Below are 18868 nucleotides of genomic sequence, written 5' to 3'. Positions count from 1 at the left end.
GCTCCCCAATGGCCAGTCCTGCTTCCTGTCCAGGGCTGTCGCGGGCAGGGTCCTGGCTCCGCCCACTCCCAGACTCTGTGGCCCCTCCCACACACAACGGGCAGAGTAGCGCATTGTGGGGCGTGTCCTGCCTCCGGGCTCACTGACAGGGACCATGGCCCAGCATGCCACAGACAGGCCCCGTGGACTGGGAGCAAATTGAAGACCAGTGCGACCAACAGCAGCTCCTGACTTATTGAATGCCTGTCCCGTCGGGCCTGTCTGAGCATCAGTGTCCTCACTTGAGGGGTCCTGGGTGGGTTCTGTTGTCCCCAAGAGGTTCCAAAACTGGCCCAAGTTTGCTTAGTGGGCGAGGCGCAGGCCCCCGGCATCCTGGCCCCAGAACCCAGCGTCTGCCCCGACCCTGCCCCTGACCCTGACCCTGACCCTGACCCTGACCCGCGGGCTAAGCTTCTCCTTGCTCTTCTCCCCTCTCCCCCCTCCCCTGGACTCCCCAGTCACTCGAGGATCTTGAAGACCAAAAACGGAAAAAGAAGAAGGAGAAGATGGGATTCGGCTCCATCTCGCGCGTCTTCGCCAGGGGGAAGCAGCGGAAGTCCCTCGACCCCGGCCTCTTTGATGGTACCGCCCCTGATTATTACATAGAGGAGGACGCGGACTGGTGACGCCGCTGCCCGGCCACCGGCGGGCTGTCGTGCGTGCGGACGCGCGGGTGGGTGCGGGGCGCGGGTGCGTGCGCACTTGCGCGGGCGCTGTGCCTGGCCCTGCGCCTGGCCCTGCGCCTGGCCAGCGCCCGCCCCGCGCGCCGCCGCCTCTGTAATTGATGTACATACCGCAAACCGTGTGTGACTCTGTCAACTCTCTGTCGTCTCCGGAGCGATACAGTCGTGTTTGTTAACCTGGTTTATTTTATTTTTTCCATGTTCGGTTGTCCTCCGCCCCTTTTTGTTTGGTTCGTTGGGTTGCCTCCCTCCCTCCCTCCCCCTCCTCCTCTTTAATGACACTTGAAAACTTGAAGGACTGCTATGTATTTGTAAATAACAACTGTGCTCTCCGTGCTTGTCCACGTCCCTGTCCTGACCACGGCTCCCGGCCTGGCCCCCGAGCTCGTGGTCCGTCTCCATGTCCCCTCCCACCCCGTGTGAACGTGTAGGACCAGACCCTGTTCTCGGGGCGCGCCCAAGTCACTTTAGCCACAGAATGCCATCTCGTCAGGGTAAGGTCGCTCTCCGCAGAGACCGGGAGCCGGGCCGGCCAGGGGGCCTGTCCGGGCCGGGTTGCTTCGGGTCAAATGGGCTTTTTTTAATGGCCTGCCTGTTTTTAAATTGCGTTGCCGTTTCTTTCTTTATGGAAACAAAGAAAAAGAAAAGGAAATCGTTTCGTTTAATTTATTTGCACAAATGCAGAAAACATATTCTATCTAAATTATTACGTAAATATTGGGGTGTATATTTTTCCAGGGGGCGGGCGGGAGGCGGGCGTTTCTGTCGACTTGTCTGTTCTGTTCATGCTGCTGGCAAACTGCGAACCGTGCAAGGTGGAGTTTCGGGGGGCTGGACCCGGGAGCCCTGGCTCTCAGGCTGCTTTTCTCTTCTGTCGATTCCCCTCCTGCCCCTGCATGACAGGGCCCTGGGCCTTCTCCCCCGCCCCCTCCCCAGCCTTTGCCTCCGACCCACGGAACACACCTCTGTGAGCCCAGGGCTGCCTGTCACGGTCCCCTTCTCTTGGGCCTGTCTTTTAAGAGAGGGTGAGACCAGGGAGAGACGGCCCAGGCTCATCCCCAGGGTCCACCAAAGGGACCCTGGGCCCATGCGGACTCTGCCAGGGACCCCACAGCAGCTGCTCCTCCCAGGCAGTGTCTCTCGTCCTGGGTTTATGGGCCAGGCAGGTGGAGGGTGGAGGAGGCCCTCACCTTCAGGGAGGGCTGCTGGGGACACGGTGTCCACCCTGAGCCCTCTGCCCTGTGCATTCCAGTCGGTCCCTCCAGCCACACTTAGAATCTCTGGGGAGTCCTAAGGTTCAGTCCTCCAGCTTGCCTGAGCCCCTCTTCCCAGAGTGGAGGGCCAGCAGGACACTCGCCTGTCTGGGGAGCAGCGAGGGTCACCAGCAAAGGGACTGTGTGCATTCCAGCGGGGTGGGGGGAGCGGGTGCTTACAGCCAGGCCTGCCCCGCGCGCCACCTCTCCTTCCTTCTGCCCTGGCCCCCGGCCCTGGCTCCACCTTCGTGACTAACAGCTCAGTCACCCTCTAGACCACGTAGTGGCGCTTCTGCTAACAGTAACCTTTCAGCTCTTAGAAAGCAGCAAGGAGATTTTCAAATGCTGGCGCCTCTGGAGTGGATAGGATGTTTTGTCCCAAGTCCCTAAAACAAACCGAAAAGCCCCGTCAGCTCCCCCTTGCCTTCGACTTGGTCCAGGGGTGGGAGAGGTAGGCCCAGCTCCTCCCGGGATCTGCCTGTCCTCTCTGGCTAAGCTGCTTAACTGAGCCCGGCGGTGAGGGAGAGCGGCCGGAGCTGGCATCGGAGAGAGATTTTAGAAAATACGTTTCCCCCCCACGATTTTTTTTTTTTATTATTATTATTATTGTTGATTTTTATGGCTTTTCCCCTTTACTTACAAGAAAATAAGATTGCAAACACTCCTGGTGATGATTTAGTAGTTCCTTTTCATTTCAGTTTTGTAAATTAGGAGCTAATTCTAAGAGTTACTAAGGATGATTTATTTAAGAGAACTACGTCAAATAGTGAATGAGTTATGGGTTACATTAGATGAAAATAACCTTTCCGGTGGGAAAGGTTCTCAAAGGCATGGATGCAAATATAAAATATTAAAAAAATATAAATAAAGCTTATTTTAAAATATGATCGAACTCTATGTTATTTGATTGCTTCTATGTTGCTCCGGGTGGGAGACCCAACCCAGCCCGACCTGCTCCTTGGAATTCCAGGGCTGGGTCCTGGGGGGGGCGGGGAGGGGCCGAGGAAAGCTGGCTGGATTCTGGGCCTGTGGAGGGGCCGAGCCCGGGTGACCTCCCAGAAACATCTTGACTTGCTGCCCTGCCTGTAATTAGGAGTGGCAGTCAGCACCCAGGGCCGCCCCTGGTCCTGATGCGACACCTCCACGCCCGGCACCCTGCATTCCGGAGCTCAGAGTCCGCGCTCAGCTTTCATCTGCTTCCTTCCACCCCGGGCGTGCCTTCCGGAGGCCCAGAGATGGAGCCCGTGACTCTGGGGCGTGTTACTTTCTGCAGACCTCAGCGGCCTCTGCATGGCCCCAGGGTCCCCTCCCTGGGGACTGAGAAAGCCAGCGGCCACCATCTTCCTCGATTGAAGCCAGAGTGCGCCCGGCTTTCCGAGCCCCAGGAGCCCCAGGTCTCCCCCTGAGAGGCCCCACCGTGTGTCTGAGGAGGAGCCTCCTGGATAACCCCAAAGCCTGGCTACGGCCAGGGCCCTCAACCTCCATCTCCCTGGCAGTAAGACTGATGGGAATGTGGGACCTTAAGTCCCCCACCATCCCCGCTGGGAGAAAGCTCAGAGCTCCGTGAGACACAGACGGTGCAGGGAAGGTGTAGAACAGAGGACCCAGGCTAGGGAGGAAGGACGCAGGAGCTCATGGGATCAGAAGGTCAAGAAAGCTCAGGCCTGTAAGGAGCCTAGGCTCATCTACCCCGCAGTTCTTAACACCCTAGGGGGAAGTGCCAGGCCATACCCGAGGTGTCTTCAGTCATCTGGTGATTCTAAGGGGTGACCAGGATTGAGAACCACCTGCCAGTGCAGCCTGCGCCTGGCCCCATGCAGACATCACTAATCGATCAGAGTCCCACCCATCCCAGAGTGACCTCAGACTTCTCACTTCATGAAGCCTCAGATGGTCACCACCAGACAGTCAGAGTTGACATTCAAGGATTAAATGTGTTTAATCCTGAAACTAACCCACCTGTGCACAGTGGAAAACACAGGGAGAAACTTTGGCCCAGAGAGGAAAGACTTGGCCAGGGTCCTGGATACCACACCTGCCATCCTGGCACCCTCCCGGAGCAGGGCCATGCCTCATCCAAATCTTAGTAGCTCTACCCAAAGGGCACAGTACCTTCTTTGTGCTTTTTTTTTTTTTTTTGTCAAAGCTGGGGGATCACACCCAGGGCCTGGTGCATGCCAGGGAAGCACTCCCCCACTGTGCTACATCCCCAACCCCTACACCTACTTCCTTAAAAGAATCTTCAAGAGAGATCTTGCTCTAAACAATCCAGCTCCAAGTGACATCTGTTAGTCAGAAATTGAAACAGGGCTGCCAGAGCATCCAGGCCAGTGTTCCAGCTACACAGGTTGTGCACTGCACTACTCAGAAGGTTCCATTCTCCAGACTACCATGTGAATGGTGCCCTTGAGTTGTGCAGTGTGCGGCCTGCAGGGCTGTCCTTGATGGTTCTTGCGAGTGCTCTCCTGCCTATGCCAGCAGACGGCCACCGGTGTAACCAACAGCAGTAACAACAACAGTAACATCTAACATGGATTCAGCGTTGACCATAGGCCTGGCTCTGTGCTGTGCATTCCCACGATTAACTCAGTAAACTCTCACAACCATCTGTCATCAACGAGAAAACCGAGGCAAAGTAAATTGTCCCGGGTCACCCAAGACCTGTGCTTCAAATCTGGGGAGCCTGGCTGCACTGCACCCGGGGCAGGGAGGGGCTGGGACCAGGCGCTGACGTGTCTTCGGTGTTTCAGCAGGGCCTGGTTCAAAGTCCAGTGCCGGCCCACCGGTGGCCTCTGGCAGGTCTAACACGGTTTTGCTTTTTGACGGAGCCCGTTTCCATTATCCTTTCCCCCCAGGCCCAGAAAGCCCACCCTAGACATCCCAGCGGCATGGCGCCTGCGTTGGCCTACCTCAGGGCAGCCTGCCCAGAGCTGTGCACCGCCCCTCCACAGGGTGAGCTCGCGGCCCAGGAGCTGCTCCAGGTTTCTCAGTCCAAAGAGGAAGAGGGTAGAATAAATGGGGGGGGGTTTGCAAACTGGGTTCCGTGGAATCCTGAGGGGTCCCTCAGCGCTCCCCCAGTGTTGCCAGAGCTGTTGCTGCAGCCCACGTCCAGCTGGAAGCTCCATACTTCTCTGCTGCACACTAGACTGGATGAGAGTCCATTTGGAGGGTCCATGATAGACCCTTCAAAAAGAAAAAGGAGGTTGAGAACACAGTGGGTCAGTCATTGTCAAAACCTGATCAAGCCTGGGGTTTGCGGACAGAGACTCTGGGCTCCTCCAAGGCCCACTGAATCCGAAGTTCCAGGGCTGAGACCCCAGCACAGGCTCAGTTGCAGGAGGGGACACAGGACAGAGGCCAGGACAGCAGCATGATACCCCTGTGCTGTGGGCAGCCTCGAGACGGGACAGTGCAGGCTACTGCTCTCCAGTTTCCCTGGGCCGGGGCTCCTGGAATCCAGGCAGAGCGGGGCTGAACCGTGGGGACCGCCCTGTGGCAGTGTGACTTTTAAAATACCTGTGAGTCCTCTCAGGAGAACTTCCCACCCCAGCCCATCTGCTCTGAGCAAAGGACCCTGAAGCCATTTCAGCCTGGACCCCCGCTAGGTGAGGCTCAATATGCCCTGGCCCGCGACCCCTCTCGCTCCCATCTTCCGGTGGGGGAGAGGCCTGGTGGTGACGAGAGTCCCTGGGAACGCCTGCTCGCTCACTCACCGTATGAAAGGGCAGATCCCTCACTTTGCATGACAAATAAGGCCCTATAAACAAAACGTGATTCAGAAGTTTCCAGGGTAGAAAAGTTATGATAACGTCAAAGTCATGGCCTGGCACCCCTACAGTGCCACTCTGCAGGAAATCTGAGGTGCTGGTCCGAGGTGGCAGTGGGGTGTGGAGATTTCAGGCTGGAGCCACGCACATGTGCCCATTTCCCAAGAGCTGGGCGAGTGTGCAGCCCTCTGCCCTGTGGGCCATGCCCACCGTCCCCCCAAACAACGAGGAGAAGAGCACCCCAAGAACTCTGATCGTTAGGCAACCTTGACTCGCTCTTCCTGGGCCGGGAGGGCTTCTGCCCGCTGGCGGGTGCCCCAGGGAGCCTCACCACACCACCAGGCCGTCAGAGCCCCAGGAAGCCCGGGCTGCTGGCCTGTCACCTCCCTGAGTTTCAGGCTGGGAAATCCCTGATTGCTTTCTTAGTGCATCACCTGTAAGTGGCAGTTCATTGTGTCAGTAGAAGAGAGCCTGTGAAATTGCACACGGCACTCCCAGAAGCCTCCGTGCCAGCAAGGACGTGCCTCACGCAGTCCTCGGCACCCCATCCAGGGGACCCTTGCAGCCCCCGGGAGGTTCCAGGCCACGCCTGCTCAGTCGCCCCCAGCTCTGACCCTGCGATTTCCAGCAAGTTCTTTAATCCGTAAACCTCGAGGTCCTGGGCTGTAAAGTGGGTGCAATGGCCCTCCCCTCCACATAGACTCAGATGCAAAAGCTCAGTGAGTGTCAGAGACCGGAAGGGGCTGGCCCTGTGACCTGTGGCCCCCGTGGCTCGTGACATGTTTAAGTTCAATGGGATGTTGGGGAAAAAATTAGGGAAGCAGTTTGACATGCCTTGAGCCCAAAGTGACTCAAGGAAGACTTGTCCCCAGGGGAATCGGGGCATTGGGGTGTATGAACCTCAGGTCCCTCCCACTGCCGTGCCAGGGGCTGTGAGCACCTGTCCCAGGTCCAAATTCAGGTCTGGTGGTGCTATGGAGGAGAGTCGGGCTTCTCTGCCTTGAAGCAGGGAGAGTTGGGGACCTTTGACCTGAAGCCATCACCCGAGAGTCTTCTGCCCCTCTGGAGTCTAAGTAGAAGCTCATTTCCTGCTGGGGTCATCGTGGGGAACTCTGGACCAGGGAAGCAGTTGGGCTGCCAGGGCCTGGTTCGTGAAGCCGAAATCTCCAGCATCCCCAGGAGGGGTGGACTTAGGAGGAACGGTGCCCAAGCCCGAGGCCAGCCTGGCCTGGGGAGGCCTGTCCACTTCCTCCCAAGAACACTCCAGATGCTATGACGGAGAAACAAGTCAAGGCACAGAGAGGTGAAATCCTTGCCCAAAGTCACACAGCTGGGAAGAGGCAAAACCAGGTTCGACCCGGCCCTCTGGAAACAGTGTTCGTGTTCTGTTCTCTGTATGTGTGTGTGTGTGTGTGTGTGTGTGTGTGTGTGTGTGTGTGGTGCTGGGATTGAACCCAGGGCCTCGTGCATGCGAGGCAAGCGCTCTGCCAAGGGAGCTACAGCCCAGTGTGCTTATTCTTGGTGACTGCCAGTCTCCGATCAGCCATGATCCCACGTTCCCCTCAGGGTCAGCTCATCCACAGAAAGCTTCAGAGAGCTCCAGAAAGTCACCTGTAGGGTGAGACACAGGGTGGGCCAGCAACCATTTGGGGCTCAGTCTTTCAACCCCAAAGAGGAAGAGAGAGCAGTAAATAGGTTTGCAAACTGGGTTCCGTGGAACCCTGAGGGGTCCCTCAGCGCTCCCCCAGTGTTGCCCAGAGCTGCTGCTGCAGCCCACGTCCAGCTGGAAGCTCCACGCTTCTCGGGTACACGCCAGACTTCTGTGTGAGAGTCCATTTGGAGGGTCCCATGATAGACCTTCAAAAAGAAGAAGGAGGTTTGAGAACACAGTGGGTCAGTTGTTGTCAAAACCTAACCAAACCTGGGGTTTGCAGACAGAGACTCTGGGCCCCTCCCAGACCCACTGAATCCGAAGTTCCAGGGCTGAGACCCCAGCACAGGCTCAGTTGCAGGAGGGGACACAGGGCAGAAGCCAAGGTGGAGCCTCGAGCCCCTGTGAGGTGGTGCCGACCTACCCAGGCCATCATAAGGTATGCCGCCTTCTTGGGACAGCCCAGGGCACCACCCCCGCGAGACCCCAGCTGCTGCGAGGGGCCTGCTGAGTACAGAGCGCTAGCCTTGCAAGACCCCAGCGGAGCTCTGCTAGAGTCAGAGAGGTTCCCGGACTTCCCTGGAGGTGCACAGCTGGGAGGCGGGGGCCAGGAGTTAAGCCTGGGGAAGTCAGAGTTCTGTGTGTGACATCTGTCACCTGAGACTCCTCAAGTGTGGCCCACCAGTGTTCCTGCTGAGCATCAGATGGACCTGCCAGTCTTGGTCAGGAGCCCGTGGTACCCCATAGACACTGGACAGTGAGCCCTAAAGTGGAAGCAAGCATGCCCAATGCTTTGGGGGCACTAGTCTTGGATCAGTCCGACCCCTCCTCAGGCTCCTGAGGAGGCCTGGCTTTTCCCATCCCTGAAACCCTAGGCCCCCAGCCCAGCAGAGTCTGAAGCCCTTCCCAACATGGTCAAGGACTTGCTGTGTGACCATGGGCAGCTTGGTTTCCCTCTCTGGGTCCCAGGCTTTCTCAAAAACAGCCCAGGGCCTGTGAGATCTTGGGAGCCCCGTCGTGCTACAGAAGGCACTGGCCGCAGCCTCGCTCTGGGCTGTCCCCCGCACCCGCACGCTGCCCTCGAGCCCCGAGCTCCAGCTTGTTCGCCTGGAGAGCTGAGTCGTGGGAGGACTGCAGCACGGGGGCCGTACGAAAGCCAGGGTCGGTGCCCCCCCAGGGCCTCGGGCGTTGCCAGGTGGAAGGAGGGCCCGGCCACCTGCCCACGGGTCACCACCTGCCCAGCTCTCCCACCTGCTCCTGCTGCCCATCAGCGAGGCGGGGTACAGCCCTGCTTAGCCCTGGAAGCACAGGACACTGGGGCCCAGCTTCAGGAAGTCTGCAGACGAGGCAGCCAGAGGCCATGACCCTGGGGCCCTGGATCAGCCACAGCGAGGCCACGTTGAGCGGTGTGGCTCCCACTCCCAGCCCTCTGCGGTTCCCGGTGCTCTTCCCAGGTGGGCACGGCAGGGCCAGGAGCAGCGGCCTGGGCAGTCCCCCCGACACGCCTCTCCCGGTCACTTAATCTGCGAGGCTCCACGTCCCTACCAGCCCAGTCCAGATGAGGAGAGAGCCCCGTGCGGGTGAATGAGCTGTCCCCTGAAAAGCTTAGCTCCGGTGGTGACAGTGGCACAGCGGAGGTGACAGGACATTGAGTATCTCATTCCAGCCTGTCACCACCCTGGGAGGGGGGGGCGCACAGCCCTTGTACAGAGAAGACTCAGGCCCAGCCAATTCTGCAACCCAGGGCTGCTCGATCCCGCAGTGCCTCGGGCTTCCACAGACCAGATGGGCACCTGGGGTCGAGATTCCTGGTCCCGTTTTAAAGACGCTGCCTCCAGCCTCCTCGCCTTAGGGGCCCTCGCAGCACCTGAAGCGCGTCCACCCAGGCTCTGCCCGGGCCGGCAGTGAAGAGAGCATGTCCCTTCTCCCATCCGGTGGCGCCCAGACCTATGACCAAGAACCAGGCCTCTCAGCCAGTTCCGCGGCTGCCTGGGCCCCACCCTTCTGTGCTCTGAGGCCTAAGCCGCCGGTTCTTTGGGATGTGTGCGCACCCCACCTCTGGACACTGCTCAGCCACCGGAAGTCCCTGAGGCTGGAGTGGCAGCCCTGGGTGCACGTGGGGAGAGGTGAGCCAGGAGCAGCGCAGGCGCGGCCTCCTCTCCACCTGAGCTGCCCTGCTCGGATCCTGTGTTCCGCACCCGCAGAAAGAAAAGTGCCGCGGGGGTTGGCCAAAAGCCAGGGGCCAGTGTGTGCTGCTGCCGTCCTGGGTCCCAGGGATAGACAGAGGGGTGAGTCCGTGGCACAGGGCCCTGGGGCACGGGCACACCCATCCTGACGGCGGATCTGGCCCCTCCTGGCCTCCAGGGCCCTCTGTCGCTCTGGAAGCCCTGAGCTGCCTAATTGCTTGCCTGGGACAGAGCAGAGATGTCGGTCACACCCAGGTTGGCCTTGTGGTCACACCCAGGTTGGCCTTGTGCCCACAGGACAGCTTTACTCCTTGTTAGGAGGCTGATATCACTGGGGGTGGCAGGGAGCCCAAGGTCTGGGGCAAGGGAACAGGGAGGGGAGGGGGCAGGCCCGACGGCTGTCACCGTAGGGCCAGAGCCGTAGAGATGGGGAGGAGGCTTGCAGGAAGCCATGGGGACCTGGGGGGTTCCTCCCCGAATGGAGGGTCAGAGATAATAGGCCCGGGTCTCGATCGCAGCTGGGCCGGGCCAGTCCAGCCCCAGTTCCCGCCGTCTCCCCGAGCGTGCAGGGAGCACAGGCTCACTCACGACGCTGAGCCCGCAGACTTGATCAAAACCAGCCTGCGGCAGGGAGGGGTGGAGGCGGCCGACGGAGGAGCAGGCGCTGGGGTTCCATCCCGAGGCAGTGTCTAGAGTCAGGAGACCCTCAGCCGTTCACTCTGTCCCCGTGAGCCTCAGTTTCCCCCTCCTTAAAATTAAGTTCAAGCATCTCAGCTGTTGCAGAGATGAAATATCCAACGAAGACCGTCGTGGATACATCCAGCTGCTTGCCGGGGGCCTCAGGAGACCCCGTGACAGGAGGCCTGGGCTGGTGACCATGGACAGCTCTCCTGAGTGCCACTTCCCTACTGTCACGTGGGTCTCCGGGGACCTTGAGTCTGCCTGGCAGGGAGGATGCAGGGAGTTCCGGCCTGCAGCTGTCAATCACCAGGCCCGGGTAGCTGCGAGGGTCCTGGCGGTGTGCCTTAGAATTGCTTTTAACATTTGCTGTTCCAGAGAAGCTCCAACGGGCCCCACCGCCACGTGCACGGGGACGTGACAATGGTGAGGACCCTCCTCCACCAGCTCTCCCCTGGGCCTCCCTGTGCTAGGCACGTAGGTCCTCATTTCAACTATGCCTCAGTCCCAGCCAGCAGACAGGCGAGTCAGCGGGGGTCCATGGGGACGGGGCAGCCTGTGCCCAGGAGAGATGGGCGCCCTGCCCAATCCCAGCAAGGAGGCCCAGGCTGGGGGGTAGCCGGTGTTTCCAGAGCTCCTGGTTTTTCCAGAAACCAAAATCCTAATGGAATGCATCTGTTTATTTCATATTAACAATTAATCTTTTAAAAATTCGATGTGCATTGAGGGAAAGAAATCCCATGGCCCGGGCTGCCGCGGGGCTCCCGGCTCTGTGCCCTCCGGACTGGACTGTCCCCCCGGGGGTTCACTCAGCGCCGTTGGTCCAGTTATTCCCTGCTTGCAGGCCCAGAGGTGCCCACCTCGGCCGAGCCCTCCCTTCTGCAGAGTCCCTGGCCCTGAGTCCCAGGATGCCTGGGCAGCCAGGGACCCGCACTTGTTTCTGAACCCAGAGCAGAGACATCCAACCTGCGGCCACCCCCGGGCATCGGAAGTGGCGTGCATGTGAGAGTGCAGGGGTCAGAAACGAGGACTCAGCTTTTGGCTCTGAAAGTGCTGACAGGGGCTCCCCTGCCACTTCCCAAGGGCAGGCAGTTCTGACCGTAGTTGCTGCTGGGCGGAGCTGGGCAGGGCGCTGAGGGCCAGGGCAGGGCAGGGAAGGGCTCCCTCTGGGAAGGATGGGCACCTGCCATGCTCACTGCCCCCGGGGAGTAGAGACCAGGGAAGCTGCTGAACACCCCTCGGTGCCCAGGACAGTCCCTGCAGCAGAGAACGACCCAGCCCCACCTGTCGGAGTGTGGTGGAGATAGCTCGCCACAGGCAGAGGACAGGTCTGAGAGCCAGCCCACAGGTAGCGTGGCGGGCTCACCAGGGGTGCAGGAGGCGCCACCGGCAGAAGATGAGCCGCTCCCTCCCGACCACCCTGCTTCCTTCCTCTAACAATCCCAGGCACCATGTACCCGGCCGCTCCCTCGGGCTGCCCAGCTCCTCCCACCCAGGGACAGCGTTTGGCCTCAGAAATCAGCCACAGGGGTGCGATCACACCACAGAAACTGGCAAATAAATGCTACAAACGGTGGGCTTTTAAAAAACAGGTAGTAGAGATGCCTCAGGAGTGAAGAGGGGTCCAGCTACTGTCCTTGTGGGAGGGACAGCGGGGTGGGAGAGACAGATGTTCACCAAGTGAGGACAGGACTTTAATTCACACTGAGAGGCAGTGTGCACGGAGGTCCCAGGGAATGAGCTCGTGCGAGCATGAGCGTGCGTGTGTGTTGGGGACACACTCCTCGGTGACAGGAGAGGACTCTGGAACAGAGCCCTGAGGGCTGCGTAGGGGTCCACCAAGCAGAGAGCAGCGGCCACCATTCAGGCTGAGGAGGGCGTGGGTTGGAGACGGGCTAGGAGCATGGGGGACACGCAGGACCCCAGGGTGCCCGACGAGGGGGAGAGACCGGGATGAGGCTGGCCAGCTCAGCAGGGCTGGTCACACAGACCCCAGCGAGGAGCTGGGATGTCACCAGGGAGCCATGAAGGATGTTGAGCAGAGGAGGTGGACTCCAGGCGGGTGACCAGGGACAGGAGAAGGAGACTCTGAAGGGACGGGATTCAACAAGGGCCCTGGAGCCCTCGCTGGGCCTCAGCAGCAGCGGGGCAGGTGCTCGGCCACCTCTGGAGGTCTGAGCCCCACAGGACAGCAGCAGATCCACATGGGTACTGGGACACATCGGCCACCTCCCCCCACGGAGGCCCGTTTCTCTGCCACCCTGAGCTGGCCACATAGAGTGCCACTTGTGACTCATGCTTTCCCACCAGGCTCTAGCCAGTTCCACTTGTGGTCCCAAATTTTAACCCCAGAGAAGTAGAAGCCAAGTCTGTGATGCTGTGGGCACCAGCAGGACCCTGAAGTCCAGGGCCTGAGTCACCAGCTGCAAGCGGGTGAAGACTCTAAATATATATATTTACATATATGTTTTATATATATGTTTATAATATATATGTGGGGGGTACCGGGGATTGACCCCAGAGGTACTCAACTAGTGAGCCACATCCCCACTTTATATGTGTGTGTGTGTGTGTGTGTGTGTGTGTGTGTGTGTAGAAAGAGAAAGAGAGAAAAAGTCTAAGTTGCTTAGGGCCTAAGTTGCTGAGGCTGACTTTGAACTCACAACCTCCTGCCTCAGCCTCCCAGGCCACTGGGATTTTGGTGTGCGCCACCACACCCGGCTAAGCCTTAAAATTTTAAATAGTTAAAAAGAAAGGAAAGGAAAAAACGTAATGCTAGATCACGCCTTCCTCCACAGCTGCGGGCACAGGCGTCTGCCAGTGGCTCTCAGAGGTCAGAGGCGTGGGGACAAGAATGCAGAATTCCACCTTCCCAGGCTGGGCCAGCAGGAGGGAGGCTGCCAGCTCGCTCTCCAGGCAGGGTGGCGGTCCGGCAGGTGACGGAACCCGCAATCCCCTCACCTCTAAGCTCCCCCGCAGGGGACATTCCTGGTCCAAAGACATTCAGGCAAGTAGACTGTGCCTGTCCTCTAAGGGAGATCCTACCCAAGACGGAGGGATGGGCCAAGTGACCCTGAGAGCAGCCTCTACTCCTAGGACTCTGGACCCGCCCAGTGGGTTCCCGGCGAACTTGGTCATGACCCTGATAAGGTGGGGGGGGATGCTCCAGGGTCAGAGGAGGCCCCTTTCCTCACTGTGGCTGCATCCAGAGCCAGGCTGCGGGGCGAGCCTCGAGCTGGGTTGGGGGAGGAGGCCATGTCTTAGGGCAAAGGTGGAGGAGAGGGGGTGAGGCACAGGTGTCTCAAAGGTTCTTCCAGACGCCCAGGCACCTCGCCGCTTCAGCCGTGTCAGCCCAGGGCGGCTCCAGCAGAGCCACCATCCTGCTGCCATGCCCTTCTGTGCCAGCTGACCTGTCAGAGGCCCCAGTAGCTTAGTGACCACTGGGCCTGGTGTCCCCCATGGTGGGATTAGTATCCAGGTGCTTTGGTGTCTGGGAGATTGTCCCAAAAGACAGGCAGACAAACAGAACCCCAAGATAAATGGGGCACCGGTGTCTCTGGCAGCTCCATCTGCCCCTGACATAGGCCTTTGGATCACATGAAGTCTGTCTCTGTCTCTCCGTCTGTCTCTCTCTTGCTCTGACCCACGAGAAGGCTTCTAGCTCGGCAGCTCGGCAGCTCGGCAGCTCGGCAGCTCGGCAGGCAGGGCCAGCAGAAATTTCCTAGCCTCAGAGACCAGGTCCCCACACCCACTCACCTCCCCATCTCTTGCCAGTTCAAGCAGTCCCTGCCAGCTTCTCCCATGAGGAAGCATGGGTCTCACCGTGTACCAGGCCTGACTTCTGGCCTAGGGGACTCACTCTGTGGCAGAGTGGGCTCCCAAGGTAGAATGGTAGCAGACTGTGCAGAGTGGGCAGCAGAGGGTGGATGGGGGGACAGTGCATGCAGCAAGAGGATGTCCACTTGGGCATGGGAGGAAGGCACACGCCGAACTCTAGAAATATAAGATACAGTTGCTAACGTTAAAAAATAATTAATAAATAAATGCTTGGATGAATGAGTTAAACAATGGACTAAATAGCTGAAGAGAGAATTTATAAACTGGAAACTAGATCTAAGGAAATTACATACCAAGAATGTGACGTAGAGAGACAAAGAGATAGACTAGGAGGGAGACATTTAAGCTGTCCAGCCTAATACAATAGTCACTAGCCACATGTTGCTGTCTACATTTATATTTGAATTAATTAAAATTAAATAAAAGTAAAACTCAGTTCTTCTGTTGCACTAGCCACACTACTAATGCTCATAGCTGTGTGTCACTAGCAGCTAGCCTATCAGACAGTGAAGATCAGTCACATTTCCATCATCACAGAATGCTCTGCTGGGCAACACCAGGCTACAGAGTAGGAGAGACAGAATTTAAAATCCAACTTACGTTTGATTGGAATCCCCAAGGGAGAGCACAGAAAGAATGCAGAAGAGGTGACATTTTAAGAGATAATGGTTGAGCCAGGCACCGTGGTACACGACTGTATTCCCATGACTTGGGAGGGTGAGGCAGGAGGATCTCTAGTTCAAAGCCAGCCTCAGCAACTTAGGAAGGTGCTGAGCAACTCAGTGAGACCCTGTCTCTAAATAAAATACAAAAAAGGGCTGGGGATGTGGTTCAGTGGTGAAGCACCCCTGGGTTCAATCCCTGGTACCAAAAAAAGAAGAGAGAAAGAGAGAGAGAGAGAGAGAGAGAGAGAGAGAGAGGTTAAGAAAATCCCAAAAGTGAACACATAGATGCAGAAAGCACAATTTTCATAAGTCAGAATTGAGAAAAATAAATTCCCATCTAGCCTCACTGTAAAGAAACTGTGGAACACCAAAGACAAAGAGAAAACTTTAGAAGTAGCCAACAATAGTGTCACAGTGAAACAGGCTGCTGACTTCTCTTTAGCAAAAGGAAGAGAGAAGACTATAGGGCAGAGCCTTAAAAATGCTTCAAGACAGTAACTATGGAGCCCCAAATGGTGACCCAGCAAAACCCTGGAAGAAAAGGGCAAAATAGAAACCGTTTTCAGATCGACAAAACTTGCCGGGCCTTAGCAGTTCAATACTTCTTATCACAGGAGATTTTTAAGAATGATCTTTGGAAATAAAAAAAAATGATTTCAGAAGGAACAAGCAGGTGTCAACAAAGAAGTGGGTAAACATGTAGGTGGATTGTTTTAAGCAAAGATTATCATAAATTCTTCACGATGACAATATCCAAATTTTGGATTTTTTTTTAAAGGACAGAATTAAAATACTGGACCCAGTAGCATGTGGGTCGGCAGGAGTGATAGGAAGTATCCATTTTAATAATTCTGACAGTTTGGACGGGTCGTTAAGGTGATGATCTGTCCTAGGTTTTGGTGAGTTAAACACGCATAGTCATTTTTAGGGGTGAGCATTAAGTCACTGGTTCTAGAATCCGAGCCTGCCAGAGTCACCTGGAGGGCGTTAGACACAGACAGCTGGACGGCCTCCCCCACCACCCTCCTCCAGAACCTAGGGCCCAAGAGACCTGGCATGCAGGCCTAGAATTTTCTTCCCTAACAAGTTCCCAAGATTTCTTGCTGCTGCCGGTCCAGGGACCACACCTTGAGAACCACTGTACCACAAGCCAGAATAGCTGAACTCCAACTCAGGGGAGGTGGGGGAACGTAATGAGAAAGGGGCCAGCCAAGAACCATCTTCAGCGCAGACCAGGCGTAGCTTTAAATCTTCTGGTAGCCATTAAAAGAGAAAGAAGAAACAGGTGTGATGAATTTAATAACGTATTTTACTTAAACCAACATGCCCCAAAGATTGTTTCAATAAGTGATCGACGTAGAATTATTAACGAGACACTTTACAATCTTCTTTCCCCGTATCTTCAAAAGCCAGGCTGTATTCTACACTTAAGCCGCTTCTCAGTGTGGATGAGCTTCCTCACGTGCTCCGCAGGCATGAGTGACACAATGCCATCCGGGACAGAGCCTGCCGGACACTCGTCCAGTCTCTGCACACGGCGTCTCTTGTGAGATTAGGCATTACCATCAAACCCATTTTACAGACGGGGAAACAGGCTGAGAGAACTGAAATCACTTGCCAGGATCCTTCGGGCGATAAGCAACGGACCTGAGGCCGCACTGGCCTCTCCTCCGCCGGTGCCCACCGCCGAGCCTCTAGGCCGTGGTTTCTCTGGAGGTTTTCGGTTTTGTTTCTGCAGTTGGCCAGGTGGTGATGATTTTAGGTTTTGCAGGCCAGATGGCTCTGCCACAGCGCCTCAGCTCGGCCACTGTGGCCTGAAACCTGCCTTAGGCAAAATTATAAGTGGGAAGCTCTGCAAAGGGCTGGATTGACCGGGGGCTGGAGTGGGGGACCCCTGTGCCGGGCCAGCACCGCTCCGTGGGCCGTTGGCAGCTGTGCTCGGTGCCACTAACGTATTGTGGGGTGTGTGTTCATCTGCGTGCGTGTCAGTGGGCAGAAGAGGGCAGAACCCTCGTCCCGAGTCCCCACAGTCCTCCCTGCGTCGGGAAGGACAGCCACTTCTCAGGGACACCTCCTCGGACTCTGCCGGAGCTGGGTCAGCCTCTGACTCCCCGGGCCCCTGGGCAGCCAGCCATAATCATGAGCTGTCCCCAGGAGGGGGCGGCTCACAAAGGCCAGGACTGGCAGAATCCCAGGCACGAAACCGGGCACCCTGATGCCTGCGGTTTAATGAAGAGTTCATGACCCCAAAGACACCGTCCCCCTCAGTCCTCTGTGGCTCCTCTCCTCCATGTCCAGTCCCGGGATGGGGTCAGGAGGCGGGTGTCGAAGGGCTGTCTTCACAGGTGGCCAGCGGGCCACGGGCACCAGGGCCCTGGACTCCAAGAGCAAGAGGGGCCTGAGGCCTGCCCACCCCGCAGGCCGCGGCCAGGCCAGGCTCAGAGGCCCCACGCGCTCAGCTCGCACCCGCATCTCTGCCGTCCGCCCTCTCTCCTTCCTCAGCCCTCCCTCCCCTTGTGTCCTGGTTCTCTCTCCCCGCAGCCTGCTTTCCAGGCCCGCCTCCTGCTTTCCGCCTCTCCTCTCTTTCCCCTCCCCGCTCCCCCACAGCCAAGCCCTGCAGGCCCCCCACCCCCACCTGGCCCAGGCTGACGTGTAGCTGGGCAGAGGAGGACCAGGGTTCCCCGGGAGGCACCTGAGCAGAACTCCAGATGCATTTTATCCCAGAAATGCGTGGGACCGAGGCCACCGCAGCAAATTCTGGGTGTGGCCCTCAAGTGCCCAAGCCCCAGGGGAGGGGCCCCTGGTACTGAGAGCAGCCATCTTGACCGAGGGCTACTGTGGCCTCATGTTCGGAGTTCACGATATTGCTGTCAATCTAGGAGGCAGACATTATTATTATACCCATTTTATAGATGAAGAAACTGAGGTTTTGTGAAGTTTGCCCAAAGCTGAGGTCTGTTCAGCCCCAAAACCTGGTCCAAATGGAAACGACAGGGACCATGTCTTGCAATCCCGAGTAACCAGATTCAGCCACTCTGCGTGTATTATTTTCTCAGAGCCCTGTAACAGATGTAGGAGGCCCTGCTGGGTCCCTGAGGCCAAACCCCATGGCGCTGGGAGTCCTGGCCTGATTGCAAGGACTTCCCTGCAAGCCAGGCCAGCACCAGCCAGGGGACACGGGGCCTGGGCAGCCTGTCCAAGCCCTGGGCCAAGGGGCAGCTGCTGCTGCTGTCAAATCACAGGCACGCACACAACAAGCTGCCCAGACTCTGTGCCCCTCTGCCATCTCCCAGGGCTGGACAGAGGCCTTCCACACCCGAGAAGGGAAGGACAATAATGCTGGAAATGGCCTCTCACCCACGTAGTCCCCACGGCAGCCCAGGGAGGAGGCGGGAAGCAGGAGTGGCATTGGGCCACCTTCACAGGGGAGCAGGGGACTGTCGTACGAGGCCCTGGGGAGAAAGGAACCTGTGGCGCTGGGGGTCACCAATGAGTGTGAGGTCACCACCGGGCGCAGTGGCCCTGAGTCTCTCCAGGAGTGTAAATCAGAGCGGGGAGGGAAGGAGCTGGGAGGAAGGCCCATGAAACTTGGAGAAGACTTGCAGACTGTGGGCATATTTTGGATTTCAAACTAATACCACTTGAGCACCAAAAACCCAAACGACTGCGAAGTCCGACACGTTTCGAGCGCCCAGGTAATGCCGCCAATGGCAAATTCCACACCGTGAAACTTTGTTTCATGCACGAAATGATGAAAAACATTGCATACAATCACCTTCAGCCGATAGGCTGTGCATAGGGCGCATACGAGCCATGAAGGAAGCTCACATCTGAACATGTGTCCCAACCCCAAGGCACCTCATGATGTATGTGCAAATATTCCCAAATTCAAATCCCAAACGCTCTGCTCCCAACATTTCAGAGGACGGATACTCAGCCCACCCCCGGTGGACACAGACAACTTGGGAAACAGAGAAGCAGGCGTGTGCTCGCAGACTCCGCCCACACCCGTGCAAATTCACACACTCGTACTTGGGCACAATTACCCATCCCGCCTCCAGAGGCATTATCCACCTGGAACCAGGGACACATGCACGTATACATCCATA

General features: G+C 57.5%; 1 protein-coding gene across 6 annotated transcripts in view; it reads left to right on the top strand.

Annotated features, from left to right (window-relative positions):
- The window catches only part of Kazn (kazrin, periplakin interacting protein), a 1015267-nt gene that overhangs the window by 979065 nt on the left and 17334 nt on the right, over positions 1–18868 (top strand). For 4 of the 6 annotated variants that reach the window (XR_007109512.1, XM_047558680.1, XM_047558689.1 and 1 more), the window contains one exon: positions 498–621. Coding sequence is in view for 5 of the 6 variants with exons in the window: in XM_047558680.1 (XP_047414636.1) it covers positions 498–621 (124 nt within the window). In the remaining variant the exon portion in view is untranslated. Of the gene's footprint in view, positions 1–497; positions 2852–18868 lie in introns of those variants that run through there. The other 2 variants (XM_047558716.1, XM_047558704.1) reach the window with 2 other exon arrangements.

Source organism: Sciurus carolinensis, chromosome 1 (assembly GCF_902686445.1).
Source record: "Sciurus carolinensis chromosome 1, mSciCar1.2, whole genome shotgun sequence".
Classification (NCBI taxonomy): Eukaryota; Metazoa; Chordata; class Mammalia; order Rodentia; family Sciuridae; genus Sciurus; species Sciurus carolinensis.
The sequence above is the reverse complement of the archived record's forward strand: the minus strand, read 5'-3'. Positions and strand labels throughout refer to the sequence as shown.